Raw genomic sequence first — 22,133 nt, forward strand, 5'->3', positions numbered from 1 at the left:
AAGACAAGGGCGAGCCAGCATGGGAGTGAGCGAAAATCGATCAGCGGGGTGGAGTTGAAGCGATCAGCAGGGTGGGGTTGAAAATGGAGACGAGAGAGAGTGAAGTCATCGAAGCGACAAGATATCAAGGCGAGATCAGCAGGGTGGAGTTAAAAATGGAGACGAGAGAGAGTGAAGTGAGGCCGAAAGATATCAAGGAGAGCAGAGATGAAAAATAAATAAGAGCCCGGTGAGCGAAAATCGATCAGCGGGGTGGCCAAGCGATTAGGGTGGAGTAAAAATGAAGACACCAGGGTGGAGTTAAAAATGGAGACGAGAGAGAGTGAAGTTGAGGCCGAAAGATATCAAGGAGAGCAGAGATGAAAAGAAAAATAAATAAGAGCCCGGTGAGCGAAAATCGATCAGCGGGGTGGCCAAGCGATTAGGGTGGAGTAAAAATGAAGACAAGGGCGAGCAAAAAAGTTCAGAGGGAGCAGCCAAGGAGGGCCAAGCGATTTAGGGTGGAGTTAAAAATGAAGACAAGGAAGGGCGAGCAAAAGTTCAGAGGGAGCAGCCAAGGAGAGCAGAGATGAAAAGGAAATAAATAGCGTGTGAGTGAGCAAAAATCGAAAAAGGCGAAGAGTGAAAATCCCACCCAAGACACATCCATTCAGGTTAGCGACCCGATAAAAAGCGAAAAGAAAATCCCCACCCAGGACACGTATTCAAAAATTCCATGCTTCATTTTACATTAAATCATTTCGCGGCCTAAAAGTTATAACATTATTTGCGATAAATTTAATCAAATATTAATTATTTGCGAATTATTTAAAATACCTCTCCGAAAATACAAAGTTATATCGCAAAACAATGCATTTTGTGACATTTATTTTGCACTCATGAAAATATTAACTTATTTTTCTAACTCTAGTCGACAATCCTATTTGCCAAGATTGACACAAGTTTGGTCGAGTGCCGGTGGTATTCGAGTCGACGATAAATCAAAATAAGTTGCCGCATTTGGTAAAGACAGGTAATCATATTTGGCCGACATATTGCGAGGCATTGTGAAAAACATATTGAGCAATGCCAAGTCCGGACAGATATATAACGATAAAATCGGTAACAGAACATCAAGATTTTGTAATAGAAAATGGATCTCGCGCAGAATAAACACAGGAAATCCCGTCGTATTGTTGTTTCTCTGTCGTCTCAATCGCTTTACCGATGCCGAAAAGACTAAGTTGCGTTGGTTCATTACGCAATTTCTCTTCCGTCTTTATATTGCTGTTTGATAAGCGCGACATTAATTATCACGGCATTTACAAATAGACCATGTTTTATAAGTTGATCTCTTACATTCTTTAGTCATTTCACCCGAAGAAGTTGAAACCAGGTGTGTTGACGTTCATCGGTCTCAACACAATTCTATTCCTTATTTACGGTTAATATGTACATTGGCCATCCTAGATGGTGACCGTACATTTGAACCCACGTACATTTGAACCCATGCGTATATCCACGGGTTCAATCTATATGCGGGTGCTAAAACCCATGGGTTAGGGTTAGTATGGGTTTAACTATCCGTGAAACAAAAAAAAATTCCATAGGTGCAATAGCAATCAGGTGCAATTGTCATGGGTTCAAATGTACGTGGGTTCAAATGTAATGGAACCATCCTAGATAAGTTGATAATAGGTTAGTAAATGACGCGTTATGCCTTCCCCATCGGCCTAACAAGAGAGAGAGAAACGGCTGCGAATACCGGAACTCTAACTTCTTTAACTTAAACTTTAATTTTTTACAATCGACGGAATTGACTGCTCTGAAGAGAGCTCGTTTTAATCGCGAAAGCGCTCGACCAATAATTACGACTTTACGTAATTCGTAACTTCGCTTCCGTAACTCGAAATAATTCCGTAATTTCGTAAATCCGTAAATTACGTGCAAGCCTAGTATATATATATACCTGATAATAGTGAAATAATTCAATTACAGTTTAAGAATTAGAGTAAATGCAAAGGCCAAATAAAGTCATCAACACAAAGTCCATCGGAAACTGTTTACAAGCAAGCATGTGAGAAAGCTTCAATTTCTGTTTTATAGTGATAAACAGTTTTAGCTAGGAGTACTTACCTGGGATGTAAGCATATGCTTTTCAACGTAGCCTATTGGCTCCACTTTATACCGTGGCCATTATTTTCCACCATATTTATTTCGACGACTAAGGCAGCAAAAATTGCATTTTGGTTTAGTGAAAATGAGATTTTTTTAAATTTCTGAACAGCATCATGTCATACTTCTCGTAGTTTCTGGTTAAAATCAAGCAAGATATACAAGTTTGTCCATCGCCGTCGTTCTCTGTGTGATGCGCTCAGTGATTTCCCTACACCCCTCTATAAAGGGTGAACCCCCCCTCCCTAAAAACACTCCCCGAATTTTGAGGTGCGATTCCACACTGTAATTTCCAACTCAAGTATACTTGTATTTAAATATATAGAATATGGCATAGGTATCAGTGTAGATCAGCAGTTCCCAAACTGCGGGTCAATTACGGCACGCGTAACGACTTAAAATGGACCGCCGAACTTAAGTGAAATAATTAAACGGTTGAACTTTAACTGCAAATAAATACTAATACGTTTTGACATTTTTTGTGTTTAACTTTTTGCGATTTAGATGCCGCCAATTGTTACACCATTATCACAGTTTAAGCACGAGTATTTCGATTCAATTACACCGGTATCTTTTGTATACGTACCAGCATTAGTATTACATACGACAGTATTTTAAGTATCAGCCGTATATTAGGAAAGCTCAAAGATGTCACAAAACGAAAAATAGACACTGAAAACAGATGTATTTTAGATGGATGGCAGCGTTCTTATTTCTTTATTGAATAGAATCAAACTTCAGCGATTTGTCTTTCAGGCCAACGAAATATTCCAGTTCTGAAGGAATACAACATTAACCGTCATTATAAGACGAAGCATTCTTCAGTTTATGATCAGTTGACGCGCGTATATCAAAATTTAATTCATTGCTAAATTCATACAAAGGTCAAACAAACATGTTCAAAGAAATATCAAATGAAAGTGAATCTACGTTTTTGGCCAGTTATATTGTAGCCCGCAACATCGAAAAGAATCGCCCGTTTGTTAAAGGGGAATTTTTCCGCGAATATATGCTGCAAGTTTTGGAAAACATTTCTCCTGATGTGAAAAGTAACTTTTCCTATGAACCTAACAAATCAAAATTTCGATTTAGACTGACAGACAATCTTTTGAATGCGTTATTCGTTTTTTTTTTTATATGTAAACTTGGGATGTTTTTTATGTAACAAAACAAGCCACAAGAAGCCATTTATACGGAGCCGCATGCTAGTTCAGCAAGTAACTTCATTAGTCACTATCGGTTGCAAATTTATTGTTAAAACCGTGCTTGTTATTTATTCCTCGGGTATTCTATCACCTAACTATGTAATTATTAATTTTATTACATAAGAAACTCCGATGCTAGGTGTATCTAAAATCGATCTTGCAGTTTATTTTAGTTCCTATGTTTCAAAATTTTCTCCGGGCGCTTGAGCGCGCCCTGAACCCCAGTCGTGCCGTCGTGCCCTTTTTGCCGCTCCCCATTTTTGGCCCGCGAATATTCTTTTGCTTCAATTTTTGGTCCGCGATCAATCAACTTTCGGAACTCCCTGGTGTAGATCGTTTGCCAAATACATAACCAATTTTTATGAGTTACAAAATATTTACGACCCCCTCGGGGACTGTCTATATTAGCCAAGTGAATATACCTTCTGCCTATTGGTTTCAGTCCATTTACACAACTTGATGTAAAGTAGGCAAACAAAATTAGTTACCTTCATATCGGTACACATAGCCTACTTCTGGAGCGCCAAAAATTCAACATTTGGATAATTGCAGGTAATTCTCTTCCAAAATGCCAGAAATTTGTGGGAATTGCAAAAGTTAGACTAAAATAAATAATATAAACGACAGAATTGCTTGGATGACCTAATTCGATAAAATAATATGATGATTCAAATTGCTAAACCTAAAAAGTGTTAATCATAAATGTGTTAAGTTAATATTTTTAAAAGGTATATATGACAAAGGTGGTCTTGAGTTATTTCTATAAAAATATTTTTATCTTTTTGTGCTCTATCTGTGTGCGTGAATGTTGGGTTATGGAATGTGCGATTGAAGGTTTCCCAATTTATAATGTTATATCGTGCTAGTTTGATAGTTTTTTTGCATGATTCGTGAGTAAATGATGGCTGTCGCATCTTATTAGTCGCGAACAGGCTTGTCGTCGAATCTCGCAGGTCCAGTCGGATTTTCTTTTTTAGACGAGTATGAAAATCTTATCCAAACTCATTGTCATTGCAAACAATCAGAGTGACCAACATAAAATTGATTGATTGATTGAAACCCCAAATGTGTAGGTTCAACTGCCCCTTTGGTATGTTTTGCCAATGACATTAAACAATTGATGTCAATGTGTTTTTTTTATTGATTTTCATGAAATAAAACAATATTGCAATAAAATTGCAATAAACAGTATCAATCAAGAAATAATACAACACAGTGATACATAACAAAGTCATGCCAAATCATTCCCTCCAGTCCATACCGAAGAAACGTTATGCGTATTGCTTTATATTGGATCTCCGCTCTATAGGAGACCCTTATTATCAGTCGTTCTGTCTGTCTGTCTGTCTGTCTGTCTGTCTGTGTATCTGTCTGTCTGTCTGTCTGTCTGTCTGTTTAGATGTAGCGTCTTAATGGCTGGACCAATCTGGATGAAATTTTTCACATGGGTTATCCTGTCACCCTGGTAATGTGCGTTTTATAGAAAGTCTAGATAAATGTTTCGTTCCCATGGTAACAACGAAAAACGCTCCGATCGTTATGAAATTTCTATTTTTTTCACAGTTTATCGCCGTTTTCTCGCCAACCAAGTCGAAAATTAAAATTCCAAGAGCGCTTCCTTCCGCATGGCAAAGTACTCTTTCCAATAAGTCGTCTTTGGTCTCGATACTTCATAAACTGGAGAAGCCTTAGGGATTTCAGTGAACATAATTTCCCCATTTAGTCACAGTATATCAGTCACGTGAGTATGTCAACGGAACGCGCAGCGTTTAAAATGAACTCAACGGAACTGGTGAGCCGGTGCAGGTGTTCTTGATATACGGAATTATTATTTGCTTGAGATTTGATGTACTTCTCGCTGTTAGTGGGTGGTTCACCTAAACGCTGGCTACAGTTTCTTTAACTATTTAAGTCTATAAATTAGGATTGCTATATCCGAATCCAACTGGTAAGCAGACATCGTTGTATAAATATGATAAATAAATAATCCTATTAAACCGTAAAGTACCGGGAAAATGTTGAGTCTTGCATGTATATATGTTCCTTCAGCTTAAGTTGTAATCATAATGCCTAGGGGATTTCAGTGAACATCATTTTCTCATTCAGTCACAGTATATCAGTCACGTGAGTATGTCAACGGAACGCGCAGCGTCCAAAATGAACTCAACGGAACTGGTGAGCCTGTGCAGGTGTTCTTGATATACGGAATTATTATTTTCTTGAGATGCAATACGAGCTGCAGACGCTGATACTTGTTGTGTTGCTAAAATAGCGTACTGGCTGTCGTACCCTTTTTTACGAAGGTGGTCGGCAAGTGCTTCTACGGAATCTTTTATGAATTCTGCATCACGTTTACAATCTTTGAAATACGCCGTCATTGCCCCGCAACAAATAATCGTCAGCTAGTGCAAAACCTACTCGCCTCTCGCCTATTTCTTGCGAGGAAATTTTCATGAATTCACTTCCAAGCGCACAAATTAAAGAGATTTAAATCTGAACGAAGTTAGGCCGACCACTAAAGTGCTACAGAGACTAAAATGAATTGGATCCTCGCGATATACTGTATGCCGCGGGCCTGGGTGTCAGCGGAGATCCTGGACGCCTACCGGCTTGTTTATTATTATTATCAATGTATTTATGTTTTTTCTGGTTGACAAATAATAAATCTCTCTCTCTCTCATTCTATGCATGCCGTCCATTTGGATTTTTATAAATAAAAATCATTGCAGTATACAATATTAATAAATACTATTTCATCCTATCTATAATTCAATAACAATGTCATCCCAGACGACCCTATACATATGAATAAAAAATAAATTATTAGTTAATACAATAGTTATAATAATATAATTACAATTATCTCAAACTTTTGGTGTTACGGAGCCGTTGAAGTAGTTGATTATTATTCACGGAGCCCACAATAAATTAAAAAAAAAAAAAAAACATTGTTACTTGACGATTAATGTTTATGGGTAAGTTGAAATTACTTTATATACCCAATTCAAAAGCTAAACCTTTTATAATATATATATATGATAAATAAAAGCCATAAATGATGCTAAATTTAATATATATATATATATATATATATATTGAGATGTGCTGGCTTGTCTAGTAGGCAAAATAAGCACGTGCTTAGGGAGCAAAGGAAAATGGGGCACCACAGAAATTTTGGACCTCTGAAGTATGCGCACCAAGATGGCGCACAATCTGAACTCAGGTTGTGTACCAGGCTAGGGTTCAAGTTATGCGACATCTTGGTGCGCATACTTCAGGAGGTCCAAAATTTTATTATACAAACCCCAATGCATGCACTTATAATACAATGGAAGATTAATTGACCATAGCCTTCACATTGATTAGCTGAAATTTCATCTGAATCACGGGAAATATGACGCGTGGCCACGACGTAGTATCAGAATGAATAGAAAGGTGCGCATAGCACGCGCAATTTACTACATTTCATCTTTAGTGCCTGGGGTAGCATGTTTCACATGTCGTGGGGCTCTTTAGACAAAATTTACGTTTTTTTTTTTCATTTTTTAGTGTGTATGATATCGTTTCAATCTATAAAAGGGCTAACGCATCGCCAATTTTGATCTGAGATGTTTTATAAATTAAGAAAAGTTAACCAAGATACGAGGGGCTAGTTAGCACAAGAGACAAAAAGATTAAATTAGTATTCCTCCACTGACAGTCAGAAATTTGATTTGCACATTCACTAGTTTGAATTATCTTAGCATTTTCCTTAAAAACTAAACTAAAATGAACAACAGTATTAAAACGGGATATTCACGCATTCAACAGTTAAAGCAGCGCACACGATAGTCCCAGATGAACGCTTTCGATTGAGGTATGAATACACATGCTTCGAATCAATGTAATTTGGGAGCTCCCGAATTATGTGCACCAAGATGGCGCACAACCTTAACATAGTATGTGTACCAGGTTGGGGTTCAGGTTGTGCGCCATCAGTTCTGTAGGCGATTAGACTCGTCATAGGCTGTCAAGTGTGACGTCGTTAATTAAGTAAGATTTTAATCCACCCTATCCTCGACAGTAGCGATAGCTCAGGGGAAGCGTTGGGACATGATCAAACATTAGGATCGTGGTTCGAACCCCACATGGTGGAGTGAGTTGTAGGGGTGGACCATCAGACAAGGCACACAGTCGAGGGGAAAAGAGGCAGGCGAGAGCAGCAGCCAAGGAGAGCAGAGATGAAAAGGAAATAAATAGGAGCCAGCATGGGAGTCAGCGAAAATCGATCGGCGGGATGGCCAAGCGATAAGGTTTAAAGGTGGAGTAAAAATGGAGACAAGAGAGAGTCATCCAGGCGTAAGATATCAAGACCAGAGCAGTTGAGGGAGTAAAGGGTCAGGCAAGAGCAGCAGCCAAGGAGAGCAGAGATGAAAAGGAAAATAAATGGGAGCCAGCATGGGAGTGAGCGGTGAAGTTGAGGCCGAAAGATATCAAGGAGAGCAGAGATGAAAAGAAAAATAAATAAGAGCCCGGTGAGCGAAAATCGATCAGCGGGGTGGCCAAGCGATTAGGGTGGAGTAAAAATGAAGACAAGGGCGAGCAAAAAAGTTCAGAGGGAGCAGCAAAGGAGGGCCAAGCGATTAGGGTGGAGTTAAAAATGAAGACAAGGGCGAGCAAAAGTTCAGAGGGAGCAGCCAAGGGAGAGCAGAGATGAAAAGGAAATAAATAGCGTGTGAGTGAGCAAAAATCGAAAAAGGCGAAGAGTGAAAATCCCACCCAGGACACGTATCCTTCAGGTTAGCGACCCGATAAAAAGCGAAAAGAAAATCCCCACCCAGGACACGTATTCAAAAAGCCCCCCCCCCCCCCCCCCAAATCGCAGTCAAGATTTCAGGGCGACCCGATAAAAAAAGGCGAAGAGTGAAAATCCCACCCAGGACACGTATCCATCCATTCAGGTTAGCGACCCGATAAAAAGCGAAAAGTGAACCCAGGGCACGTATTCAAAAAGCCCCCCCCCCCCCCCCCCCCCCAAATCGCAGTCAAGATTTCAGGGCGGAAGATAGAACGACAACAATTACGAATATAAAAAAGCCCACAGAGTACGGAAAACATTCAGAACTGGGGGTGGTAGGCGCAATAAAAATCAGCTGGGGGAAAATTGAAAACACTGGAAAAGCACTGAAAATAGAAACTAACGAGAGAGGTATTTTAGCCTGCAACTGTTTTGTTGCTTAGGGCCTATAAAAAACATAATCCGGCCCTGATATTAAGGCTTTACTTTTTTGTTCTCGTGCGAAATTGTGAGTTCAGTGTGAAAAACAAGTTAGTATATTATAATTATCGACGACGAGATGATAAAAATAAATAATAAAGAGGTGGATCCGCAACCCAAATTTCTTGATTGAAAAGTGGCATTATAAAATATTAAAACTAAAACCTAAAACGGAACGGACATAAGTTTTGTTCTAGCAAACTCGAGGCAGTTTTGATAAGTAATGATTTTATATAATCGTAAGTCGACTCAACCACAGTTACATCCAACACAATTAAACCAAGGAACAATGATCGGTCATGAACTGCTCAATTATAAATTGTACTCATTGAGATTTTACGCCGACCCTGGGATTTTCGGAAAGGCGATATTTTGCTTAAAAATAATCTTGAGGGCTGAAAAAACAACACAAATTCAACGAATCAAAATATCGCGAAAATATGATTTCAGTCTATTTAAGTCGTCAGTTTAGCACGTGTTTGATGTCATTTGAGAATAATAATATTTCATTTCATTTATCGTAACAGTAATCTCAACTCAAAAGGCGGGTAACAATAAACACATATAAATAAATTTGACAAGACAATATAAATATTCGATTCCAAATTTTAAACCGGCTCTCTATTTAAAAATCCTGGCTGCGCTGCTGCTTATAGATAATGTCATATATAATTGAATTGCCGCAATATTGCCAAATTTTGATGCCACAGTTGTGAAATTTCATTAATGTTGTTGTTGCTTCTTTGGACAGTTACAAAATTAGCCTCCACACGGAGCACTTTGAGAACCTATGCTTTATAAAATTACTGCATCTATATATATAGAAACGGGCAGCCAATAATACACAGTTGACAAATTGCAAATTAGGAATATCATCAAACCCTATGAAACATACTTTTATACTGAGACAAAAATTCATATCCTCTGTTTTAAAAACTATCCATTGGTCTACCTCAGACCAAAATTGACTTGTTATGGGACAATAATAAAACAAATGTAATAAAGTTTCAATAGTATGCTTACAAAATTTACACATATTAGTATCTACTAGTCCAAAGCCGTGTAATGTATAGTTTAGAACTATATATTTTAAAAAGTTTAATTTGGAAAGACCTTAATTTTTGTTTCAATAGTTGATAAAAAGGAAATTTTGAAGTAGCTGTCCCACTTCACATTGGAAATATTAAATGATTCTTCCCAAAATGATTTATACATACTTGGGGGAACAAACCTTTTCAGTATTATTTTCCTATAAGCACTTTTACACAAGTAGTCTTCAGTGGTGGTTGTGAGAAATGCTATAAAATCAAAAATGTCATTGGTTTTGCAATCCATTCGTGTGCGACGAGAATCGCGCCTCAAGTGTGCAGATGTGATTGGCAGAGCATTTCTCGTCACACAATTCAAATTATTGTGCGCTTTTTCTTGCAGGAACTGGTCCGGTCGTTTTACTGTATTATCGTTGCATTTTATGTTTGACGTAACTTTATCCATCGTCTTTAACGCTGATTTAAGTAGAATTCGTTACAAATGAACGGACCGAAGTCACATCTTTCGGTAAGCATAAATTATCTTGTTTATGTTTGGTTCTGTGGTGTGGTTTACTTAGTCTTTACCCTGTTACCCGCGGATGTCAGGATGTGGTGAAGGAAGTGTTCTAACGTTTAAACCAGAGGTCGGCAACCTACGGCCCGCGGAGTGATATATTCCGGCCTGCGACGCTTCGCTGAATTCTGGAATTATAGTAACAAAATAGGGGTCTAGTATAGTTTAATACCACAAGTAGGCTACTTCCAGTCGGCGTAGCATACCGGTAACGATTTTTGCATATGTTATTCCTAACCCCCATATGACTATGCCATTCAAAAATCACGTCACTACGACGTCGCCATCACGTCATACTGTCATAGGGATTGCCAAAGTATAATTACGATCGCCCGAAATGGCATCTGCGCCGCCGATAACGAACTTGCCAAAGCCGGCGATCTCGCGACGAGAAAACGAGGAAAATAGCTTGCTTGATTTCGGGTGATCGTCTGCACGTTTTGAATGACCATTCGCATACTTCGGTGGGTCTTATCACGCCACTGTGACGTCAGAATGACGTAATTTTTTGGTGACGTAGTCACGTTCAGGGGTTAGAATTGACATATGCAAAAATTGTTGAGCCAGGCCAACTATAAGTGGATGTGGTACTAAACTATACCAGACCCCAAAATAGCTGTTTTGACATTAATATTCACTAAGTAACTGAATTTATTGAGAGACATGTGTAGACTAAATTATAAATTTAACAAGTATAAAATTCACAATTCCTCGTTTGATGAACATAACATTTAATTATAATTAGACAAATGGCAGGAAAACTCAGAAAAGTTCATACTAAGTTTAATGACGCCACAAATATTCAAATGGATGATTCAATTTTATGAGATGCAATGCAGTGAGGAAATAAATGTAGCCTATATTCTATTCGAAAGATGTATCACTGCTTGTTTTTTATTATAAAAAATATCATCCGTTCGTTTTTCAACTTTCTGAAAATATGTGCGGCCCGCCAATGACTTACTGACTTACGACCCTTTTTTAGGCCCGCGAGCGACAAAAAGTTGCCGACAACTGGTTTGGGTTTAGACGTTAGTCCACCACATCATGCACCCAACTCTGTCAACTTTTGGTTGGGCAATTTGACTCCAACTATATTCAGCTTGGCGATATCTTTTTATTAACATTAAATGTTTTTCTTTATTGTTCACTCTGGTTTATAAATCAATATAAGTGACTTTTTTCTGTATTTTGCTTGTGTTATACTCTGATTATACGGATATAGTCTACACTGCTACAGGCGAAACTGGGATCTGTTTGTTGCTGTGTTGTACAGTTGTAACGTTCAGAAGAAGAAGAAAATACAAATTACGACATTAGCTTATAACACAAAAACTGAGGGCGCTTGCTGTGCCCCCCTGATATTCCTGCGCGGACCCCAATTTGAGAGCGACTGTTGTATATTAATCTGATAATTGCACTTATTTTATTTCTGTATTTAGCCAAGCTGCATGAGACCTCCGCTACGACCAGTAAATTCCGCAGCTCCAGAAAGAAGAAGTGTCCGTAATGTCCAACAAAAGAAGTAGGTCGTTAAAAGCATAGATACTAGTCACAGGACATTTGTTTACTGCTGTCTCATGTGTTCTGTGAGACCATGTGTAGGTACCTGTAGCGTTTCAGTTGATTTCCAATTTGTTTTCTTAGATTTCATCTGGCTTCTGTGAATTCCTAGCTAGCTGGTCAATGGGGTTTCATGATATGAAATAACCAACCCTATACCTTGTTTCCTACTAAGAAGTAAGAAATCCACCCAAAATGGCAGCTGAATGAAACAGTCAAGATATTTCGAAAATAGATTAAAATATTGGGTTTGTGTCACTGGCAATTTGCTCTAACTTGCGCATTAAAATACGGAAGCTAAAAGTTAAATGCAGTGATTTATTGGTATTTCCTAATTTTCTGAAGTCACTTGGTCCTGTATTTTATTTATGTTTGAAGCTTTTTGGTTCATAGTTGGAATGTAACTTATGTAAACTAGACTATATATCAAAGAACATGAAATTGTGGAAACATTATATAACCAATCAACTTTCCTATAATTGATTAAATTCTGTGCAAAACAGGAGTTTATTTATCAGGGATTGCCAGACTAGATGTTTATATATTCACTCCATTACCAAACCTTTAATAATATCTCAAACATGTTCTGTTGTGACCGTTGGGATTTTACATTACCATTGGGAACCATACATGCGATTTATAAACCAGTACAATATTGAGCTTCATTGATAATAGGTGAAGTTTCATTGCTCTGAAATTTCAAATATTTATTTGATAAATTTTATTGTATCAATGACTACACTTTCTTCCACCTCGTAATTGGAACCTCAGTGATTTGACTGTATAAGTAGTTACCATGATATTTTCATGGCAATATTTATCATATATTTATAAGGGCATTGCAAAATATAATCCATTCCTTTTAGTAAACCACACTTGTATTAATTTTCAGGCATTGGTCTTTGGATAACTTTGATATTGGTAAACCTCTTGGCAAGGGCAAGTTTGGAAATGTATATCTGGCAAGGGAAAAGGAGAGCAAATTCGTTGTGGCATTAAAGGTTGGTATTTGCAAATATGGTTGAGAGATCACCTCAATTTAGTTAACATATGCCAGTCCCAGATTTTGGAAATTTTTTAAAATTGTTATGATTCAATCAGGGCTGGAGCTGAGAAATTTATCTGGAGCCGCAGCTGTAGCCAAGATTACCATGTTAGATAGAGCCGCAGCAACAGAAATTTTAGTGACTCCGGGCGTCTCCGGCTCCTAACTGGGGTGAAATATGTTTCGCATTGAATATTTTCAACGGATAATGAATATTTTTATCGTTGATTACTATATGTCACTACAATCGTTTTGGCGGCCGACATCCTGATGTTGTCAAGCTATATAGTACCAGCACGTTCTATTTTTTCATGAGTATCAATTCTTATGCAACGGCGGACATTAATAAAATTTGGTTTTTATATTTCTGCTTTTTCACATCGGCTACAGACTATTATTAAGAAGTTAATTCAGAACCCAAACTAATTTTATTCTGATTTGTTATTGTTTGCGTTGGCTTTGATCTTCCTTCTTATCACCATTTGTAAATGAACCGGGCCAATTTCAGGCAAACAGTATTATTACAACTAACGTCGGGATGCAGATATTTAGGAAGACTAGAGTTGACTTTTTATGATTTTACATGTCTGTGTTATTTTCGTATTAAATAAAAAGTCTGCAAAGTCATTTGTGAAGTAAAATGTCATTTTAATATTCAATTTTCTATTTGTTATTTGAATATTTTGCCCAGCCCAACCACTTAATTATTTGTTAACATTTATAATTTTTCGATACTTGATATGAATATTAAAATCCGTTCTTTTCGCCTTGATCTCAATTTATAATATTAATTTGAAAGTGGAATTCATATAATTAAAACTTTGATTTCCCAAAGTTTACCGGTAGTTTTGCTATTTTTAACATTATCTTAATACACCTATATCATAGTTTTGAGTCCCGCTACCACGAAACTGCATTTGGGCAGATATTTTATGGTAGTGATCACAGTTACACATAAAAGCCTCAATGGGCGATTGAGCCAGAGCTGGAACCCTGCTCTGACATAAAAAATAAAGCAATGGAGCTTGAGCCTCAATTTGAACATACTGTGATTTCGAATCAGCTCCCCAGCCCTGGATTTAATAAACAGAGACGATCAGGATGAAATTCCATATATATACATACATATACATTGTCTGAGAAATATAATCCTCATATTGATATAGAATGTGTGGCACAACATATGCTGAACGGAATATTGTGAACTTGTCTTTCAGGTGTTGTTTAAGTCGCAACTGATCAAAAGCAATGTTGAACATCAGCTTAGACGAGAGGTTGAAATACAAGCTCATCTCAGGTAAAGTGATTGAAATGCCGCTCTTCCTTGTTCATCTGTGTTTATCCACTTCTTGCGTTACCTGGATTATTGAATTTAGAAATTTTTCTCGGACAAATTTAATAATTTATTTCTGTTAAGTTTTTTACTGCTGACAAGAACTATGATAATGGTCGTGAGTTCAATATTTCAGAATTATTGGTACATTTATGTGTTTTAACTAGGTTATATCCCTAACCCACGAAAACAGGTCTTTTACATGACAGGCATCCTCATATTCTCAAATTATATGGCTACTTCCATGATGAGAAGAGAGTGTATCTGATCCTAGAATTTGCTGCCCGGGGGGAAATGTACAAAGAACTGACAAAAAAGGGAAGATTTTCGGAGACTGACACTGCAACAGTGAGTATTTGATATTGAAAGGTCAGCATGCTCAATGGCTAAGATCAGATAGATGGCCTAGGGTTCTTGATAAATTATTGAAATATTCATAGGGCCTCACAGTTAAGAATGATATTATGGTTCAATTTGTAGGCCATATGGAAAAAATTTCACCTCATTTCAAACAAAATGTATGGCGATGGTCCAATAAGAACCGTAAGAAGTGACATCTGGTTAATTCAGCCAGCTTAGCAATATCCAGTAACAATATACAAAATTTATTTTGATTTTTCTTTTTCAGTACATTGCAGAATTGGCAGATGCTCTGAATTATTGCCATGGCAAAAATGTCATACATAGGGATATCAAGCCGGAAAATCTACTGATGGGTTTGCGAGGGGAACTCAAAATTGGAGATTTTGGCTGGTCTGTTCATGCACCTTCTTCCAGGTAAATTGGTTTCTAGGAGTTGGATTATGCAAAAAATCACCAATTTCAGGCATAACAATTTTTTTTTAATCCAGGAGGCAAACTCTTTGTGGTACATTGGACTATTTACCACCAGAGATGGTTGAAGCAAAGCCACATGATGAGACTGTAGACTTATGGTCCCTTGGTGTTCTCTGCTACGAATTTTTGGTTGGGAAACCGCCATTTGAATCTGCTTCGAATGAAGATACTTATAGAAGAATCCGAAATGTAAGAACAATATTTTTTTTTGCAATTCTTGACAACTAATTAACAGCTTTGTAAAAAGAGTGCAAGTGATTGTGACAAGAGTTGTGACAATCTTTCGAAAACTTGATGAACCCTATAATAAACGAATATATTCATTTTTTATTTAGTAAGTCTCAGTACTCTTTGTTGGATTTTTAAGCGAAGTAAGTTTTGAACATAACTGCTCTGAAACTTCTGAGAAAGTGACACTTGAGAATCATTTTTTCGGCCGATCAAAAAGCTCAGACGCTCGCTTTACATCTTATTATGCAGGCAAGTGGAATTGGGAGCTTGCCCGCTTGGTATACCGAATACCGCAATATAATAATTTATTGATAATAAGAATGTTTTCGATGTCTTGATACCTTGGTTTGAAAAATCTTTCATAAAATTGATATTACCTTGGTTTGAAAAATCTATCATAAAATTGATATTATGAATATCATAAAAAGTTTTGTTCATTTTTTAATCACAATGTGTTTTTTCAGTGCCAGTATGATTTCCCTTCTCATGTCTCTGAAGGAGCAAGAGATTTAATTCGAAGATTACTGCGATATATTCCACACCAGCGATTGTCACTGAAGGGTGTAATGAATCATCCATGGATCAAAGAAAATGCAAGAGTGCATAAGTTTGGCCCTGATGGTGTCCCTATAAAATAACAGGATTATTTGGCAGTTCTATTGTGGTCAGTCTCCGTTTCTTTGAATTGCATGTTTTTTTTGTTATTTTACTATCTGCAGCAGTGGCGCAGCCAGGGGGGTTTCATGGTCGACCCTCCCTCCCCCACCTTTTTAAATTTTTATAAGGATGAAAAGTCGGTAATAATGCGTGCGATTGTATTTCGGTAAATCGCCATTATTTTTCGTTAGCGTGAAGCCGTTCCGCGAGGTTTTCGAGGCGATTAAAATGTATTATTGATATACTAATATAGGTTGTATTTTTTTTTTATTGTACTAAACGTTATTGTATATTCTGGGATTTTATAGCAGATCTTGTGTTTTCCTCACGCATGACAAATTCGCAAGATGGCAAAAATAGTATCAAAATGAAATAATATCCGGCATTTTATCTCACATTTTTATGTCCGCAGATTACGGGGGTATTTGGAAGTAATGCTCCTATTTTATCGTAAGCGAACACAACAGGGAGAGTTACCTTGAAAACAATTCAATTAATATGAAGAGACATTTTTTAATTCTCGGCCGTCTCAAAAGCCGTTGCTTGGGAATGTCCGAAGCCTGGCTGCGCCCTTCATCCGTAGAATCTTATCATGCCATAAACGTTAACTGCTTGCAAGTTGTATTTATAGAAGACTCGTATTGTTCTTTTCATGCAATATAAACTCCTGTGTGCATTACGTCTAATTCTTTGATGAAAAGGAAAAATCAGTTTTATTGGATTCACTGATAGCCGTTGCCCGTTGCAACTTCTAATTCTTTGATAATAGCGAGCGAGTAATCGATTTTACACAAGCACACAGTCCAAATTGTAAGTTATCTCATTTATTAAAAATTGTGTTTTATATAATCCGCAATAAAACATCCATCAGTTTAATCTATATGCATATTTAAAGAAGATATGATTGTCATATTTTTTTACTATCCTCTGTCTAAAGCAGTGGTTCTCAACCTTTTTCAGTTCGCGGACCGGTAAAATTTCAAAACAAATTTCGCGGACCGGCGGACTTTCAAAATTAACCAAAAATGTCATGAACACAAAACATAATCAAAAGAATGCAATTACCACAAAAGTAGAAGGTGCAAAAGAATACAATCCAATCTAATGAGAAATTTGCGGCTGTCTTTTTGATATTTACTTTTTTCGTTGGCTTTGCGAGTTTTATTGCATCGTTTGAAAGAATTTTGGCGCAGACTTTGCACATGGGGACCGGTACTTTTTTGCTGCTGGGAGCAATGGTAAAACCTAGCTCCAAATACTTCTTATCATACCAGATCCGTATCAACTTTCCTGAATGGTCGTTTCGGAGCATGTTGTAAAGTTGATGTAGCAATCTCTTCATCTGTCCTGTCAACACCACTAACTTGGTTTTCACCGCTGGGTTTCTTTTGGAAGAACTGGATAATACTTTGCTGTGTATTTGTCTCCATTTTACTATCATACCTCGCTAAATATAAACCTACTGTTAAATTACGGAACGTGCGAACTGCGAAGTTCTCAATCAGGTACCGTATTGTGTGTAGGGATTTGTTCAAAAACAATTTTTTTAAACAATTGTTTTAAATCCATTTTTTTGCCTGTTTTGTTTAAAATGGCTGTACTATTTGCAGGCGCTCTCGTAGTATGTGGACCAAGATGACGGACACCGGAACGTAGTATGTGTACCAGATTAAGGTTAGGGAATAATTTTATTCCATTTTTTCTAGCCAAGTAACTTCCATAGTATTTGTACCTAAAATTATGGCCTAACCCCAACCTGGTACACATACTACGTTCTGGTGTCCGCTATCTTGGTTCACATACTCCGGGAGTTCCGATTTTTTTTGTTTTAAATGTGTTAAAGAAAAATGAATGTAAAAACATGCCAAGCGCTTCTTATTTGCAATAAATCCCTCGAAACGCCACAAATATCGACGAAGGCCCATACAAGCCTTCTCAAGCTTTAGTTTATAGGGAGACGTAATGCGGTCTTAGGGATAAAGACTGTTCACCCTAATATTCAAAGTTCGATTCCCACGTTATTAATTTCACGTGTTATGGAATGTGACTCCAATCTGGATTCCCTCAGACGATAATAAGCACACGATGATGATTGTCGAATTGTTGTATATTATTGAAAAGATGCACGATCCAAATACAGATAAAATTGTATACACTTAATTCCTAATGCAGTAAGATTACGGTCAGATCACAAGTCATATATCGAGTGAACAAGAAAACACAATATTATAGAGCATTCTCGGCAAACCGGAAACGATACGTTTTCAAATTGGTCGAAACGAGAAAGGCAATACATGGAGCGAATGCATTATCGCTGTTGCGAAACATAATGCGGCCTAGTTTGTGAAATATTACATGCTATTAATATGAAAGGATAAAATACATTATAATCCATAGTTACACAATGCACATTCGCTACACAATTCCCCCTCGACAGTAAAAAAAATTAACTTGGTAATTTTTTAAATTTTGTAGTCCGGTCGCCGAGAGATGAAAGTCTAAAAACAAAAACACGAATCAATAAAAGGTACGATATGATGAATAATGGCTAAGGTATACGAGAGAATATACGTCGTTTACGAGGGCACGAAAATACGAGAGAGAAAAAAAATCAAAATACAAGAAAAAAGGGTCTCCGTGATGCTTTGAAATGTTTAACATTTGAAAATAAAATTGTAACAATACATTGAAACAAAATGGCGACGATGTACCGGAAGGGACACCCTAAAATGTAAAACGGTTCTGATGTTTAATGTAGAGGCTGAGAATGGAAAAAAAATGGCGGGCTCTAAAAATTGCATTGAAGTTGATTAGATGTTTAAGGTCGTAAAATTGATGTTAGAGGTAACTTGGAAAAAATAATAAGGAAGAAAAATCCTGAAAATTGAATAATGAGTGATTTGAAGAAGTATTGAACCATTGAATCCTTGAGATTGAACCTGTATCAAATTCTGTATGAAGTAAAAGAACTCATGATATCTAAAAACAACAATTGATTAGTAACAAGTAAATACACACAAAAGAAATGAGAATACGCAAAATTTTTTATTTTGATGGTTTTGTAATATTTATATTTTTATAGTAAGGTGTTTTTATGTTTATGATGGATAATATTAAGAGAAAAGATAATAAAATACAAGACGATTAAATTGATAAAATGAAAACAAGTAATAACGAAGCGATACATTGCGAGTTGCACACCATATACCATTCGCAACGTGCGTCGAAATCGAGTTTACTTAATAGGGTGTGGATAAATCGAAAGGTTTGTTACGGTCAAACTTTTGATTCCATTTGAGCTTGGGTGCTCGCATCTGAGAAGTTGCTAGCACTTTCTATATCTTCCGCGTCAATTTCGACATCGGATATCTGGTGTATTTCTTCTTGTTCGTCGAATTGTACTACGGGTTGTCGTTGAATATTGAGAAGTCGTTGTATCGGCTGGAACAATCCATTTGTTAATGCATTGCGAATTGTAACTCGGCAGTTTGGCAAACTTTGAAAAATGAAATATCCTATGTACAGGAAAGAGAGAATGGGTATAACAAATAATGCGTAAATAAGGCAAAATCCTATGACGTAATTCCATGCTGAGCTCTTAACTCGCAAGAGCCAGGCAAATATGTTGCCGTTGACGGCTTTTTGAATTCCGTCTTCCAGTGTAGTGATATCAATAGTTTCTGCAGAGGTTCGTCCTCCTTTGTAATCGTCATTCAGTTTGTTGAGTTCCGAAATTGTAACTAAAAGGTCGTCCATGCTTGTAGCGGAAATTTCCTCTTCATTTGCTAAAATTTCTTCGAGAAATGAGCTGTGATCTTGTGTAGATGGGTCGTCAAAGGTTGTATACAGTGAGGGGTATACTTCTTTGACATTTTCGTTTTTGGATACTAGTGAATAATTGAAATACTTGTAGTAGCTGCCATTGATTTTGAAAATTTTCGTTTGTCCAAATCGTGGTGATTCAGTCAGTAATATTTGATTGAAAACAACGTTACTGGCGTGGATTTGTCCAAGTTCTGTAGATCTGTTAGGCAAGGTATATGCAACAATCGGACGTGTTGCATACAAGTTGTTGAAGAAAAGTGTTGGTAAAACTGTAAAATTAGCGGAAACACAATGAAGTTCGACAAGAACATCTCCATGAGCAATTGCATGAACTTCACGTCTTAAAATTGCAGATAATATTTGAGAGGGGTACAACTGTGCTAGCGGTTTCAATAAATGGGAGATCATTGATTCGACACGACATTCCAATTCGTGTATTCTGTCGTAGAGTTCGGCGAATAATTCAGAGTCGTGATCGGACGACTGTTGTACAATCGAAACGACTTTTGAAAACCAGGTACTGGTGACGTCATGCCATGAAGAGGCAACGCCTTTATGACGTAATCTGACAATGTCTTCGCAGTTGTCATTTCCGTTTAAAACCAAGCCATTGTATGTACAATAGACTTTGTTTGATTCAAAGCAAGATTTCGTTCGTTGAGAGCAAGTTTCGAAGCTGTGAAAGCTTTGTCCAACTCTCGGTAGTTCCAATCGATAAAGATTGCCCGAGGAATTGAAATGTAACAAGAGTGTGGTAGCGTTGAATTTAGGAGAGTTGCCGGCCGTGCAAACTTTCGTATCATCAACGTTCCAGACAAATGTAAACGCACCTTTCCGGCAAAACCCGGAATTGGGTGAGCATTGGCTTAAATCAGCTAGGGGGGAGTGAAGTTTTCGTGTCATGTGATTGAAGGATAAAGTTGAAGTTAAGATCGCGATGTTGTTGATTTGGCCAGACTTTTCAGTGGGCCATGAGTATTGGTATTCGAATTTGTTTTTCGTTGCGCGCAAGTGCGGATTAATTGTGTGAAGATCTCCATAGTCGCCAGCCGTGGCTGAGTGTGTCCAAAGTATGCAATCGGCGTATGATGGTGCGACGCCGTCGATAGTTTTGTGTGATTTTGTTTTAACGAAGAACAACCATGAAATGGTTCGCCAGTAAGTCGTTGTACGCTTACAAACCTTGGAATCAACGTTTGTAAGAAGGGTAGATGTCTCGTACATGTTTGCTGAACAATTCTTTATTGTATGAAGTTTGTGTCGGTTGCAAAGGGCTGGATTGCTTATGTCGTAAGTCTGTCCATGTAACGATTTGTGACATAGCTTGAGTGGTACCTCGACGGCCTGTGTTGGCATAGGAAGCATTGCGAAACAAAATAATGTATAGTATACGATCATCAGATATCCATCTGAAAATCGCTTGACATAATAAAATCTCTGCTTAAATGGCGTGGGAATTTTCTCAGCCTTTGCGGTCGGCTCGATTGTTGCTGGTCTGAAATTTCCGGAGACGACTGTTGTCGATTTGCTGAATCTGTAAAAGGAATCAATGTATCACTATTAGGTTGATCCGGGCTTGTATCGGATATCGTATTATTATTATTACTATTTGAAACATTGAAATTAAAAGTTTGCGCGCGCGATTGCGTGCTATCGCTCGCCGCTCGTTCGTTTGATCTGGCGCCAAAATTTCTATCCTCGATGTCTGAATGAAGTCGGTAAGTAGGCAACTTTTAAGTTGTCAATTGAACATTCATACGGCTTTGAGTTCCGGTCGACGACAAAATGTTTACCTCCACGTTTCAAAACTTTGAATGGTCCTTCGTAGAAGTTTTCTAGTCCTCTTCTTGATCGGCTGATTTTAATAAAAACATGGGTACAATTTCTTAAGTCCTTTGGTACATAAGTTTTCCTTGCAGGTTGTTTGCGTGTTGGATTTGAATCGAGATTTCTGAAAAATCTTTTAAGTTTATTTACATATGTATGATGGTCGGCACACGTTTCTTCTGGCTGCGGATCCACGAATTGGCCTGGAAGGCGCAAGGTTGATCCATATACTGATTCAGCAGGGCTGAACCCCAAATCTTCTTTAACGACTGATCGGATACCAAGTAAAACAAATCCCAAATTCGGAAACCAGTCAGATGGGTGATCGCAAGCTCTAAGAGAAGCTTTAACAGTTCGATTAAGGCGCTCGACCAAAGAATTTTCTTGAGGCCGATATGGTGCTGTCAATATATGTTTTGAGCCAAGAAATGACATGAAGTCTTTCCAAGTTGTTGAAGTGAATTGCGGTCCATTGTCTGTAATAACGGTACTGGGAGCACCGAAGTGGCTGATATAATTATTAGTGAAGGCGTGTACGATCGTATTAGTTAAACTGTCTTTCAATGGAACACAAATTGGATATCTTGTATATCT

At 37.6% G+C, this 22,133-nt stretch overlaps 2 protein-coding genes across 2 annotated transcripts; one reads left to right on the forward strand and one right to left on the reverse strand.

Annotated features, from left to right (window-relative positions):
* The first annotated feature begins 10,009 nt into the window (after positions 1-10,009).
* Positions 10,010-16,563, forward strand: LOC120344457 (aurora kinase C-like). The gene is made up of 8 exons (XM_039413686.2): positions 10,010-10,173; positions 11,664-11,746; positions 12,677-12,785; positions 14,047-14,126; positions 14,372-14,510; positions 14,791-14,939; positions 15,014-15,188; positions 15,695-16,563. The coding sequence occupies exons 1-8, from the start codon at positions 10,147-10,149 to the stop codon at positions 15,866-15,868; spliced, it is 936 nt and encodes a 311-aa protein (XP_039269620.1). The 5' UTR covers positions 10,010-10,146; the 3' UTR covers positions 15,869-16,563.
* A 2,128-nt stretch (positions 16,564-18,691) lies between these two features.
* LOC120340856 (uncharacterized) lies at positions 18,692-21,418 on the reverse strand. Its single transcript, XM_039409245.2, has one exon. It carries the CDS (start codon positions 21,108-21,110, stop codon positions 19,164-19,166), a length of 1,947 nt encoding a protein of 648 aa, XP_039265179.2. The 5' UTR covers positions 21,111-21,418; the 3' UTR covers positions 18,692-19,163.
* Positions 21,419-22,133: the final 715 nt, after the last annotated feature.

This window comes from Styela clava, chromosome 5 (genome assembly GCF_964204865.1).
Source record: "Styela clava chromosome 5, kaStyClav1.hap1.2, whole genome shotgun sequence".
Classification (NCBI taxonomy): Eukaryota; Metazoa; Chordata; class Ascidiacea; order Stolidobranchia; family Styelidae; genus Styela; species Styela clava.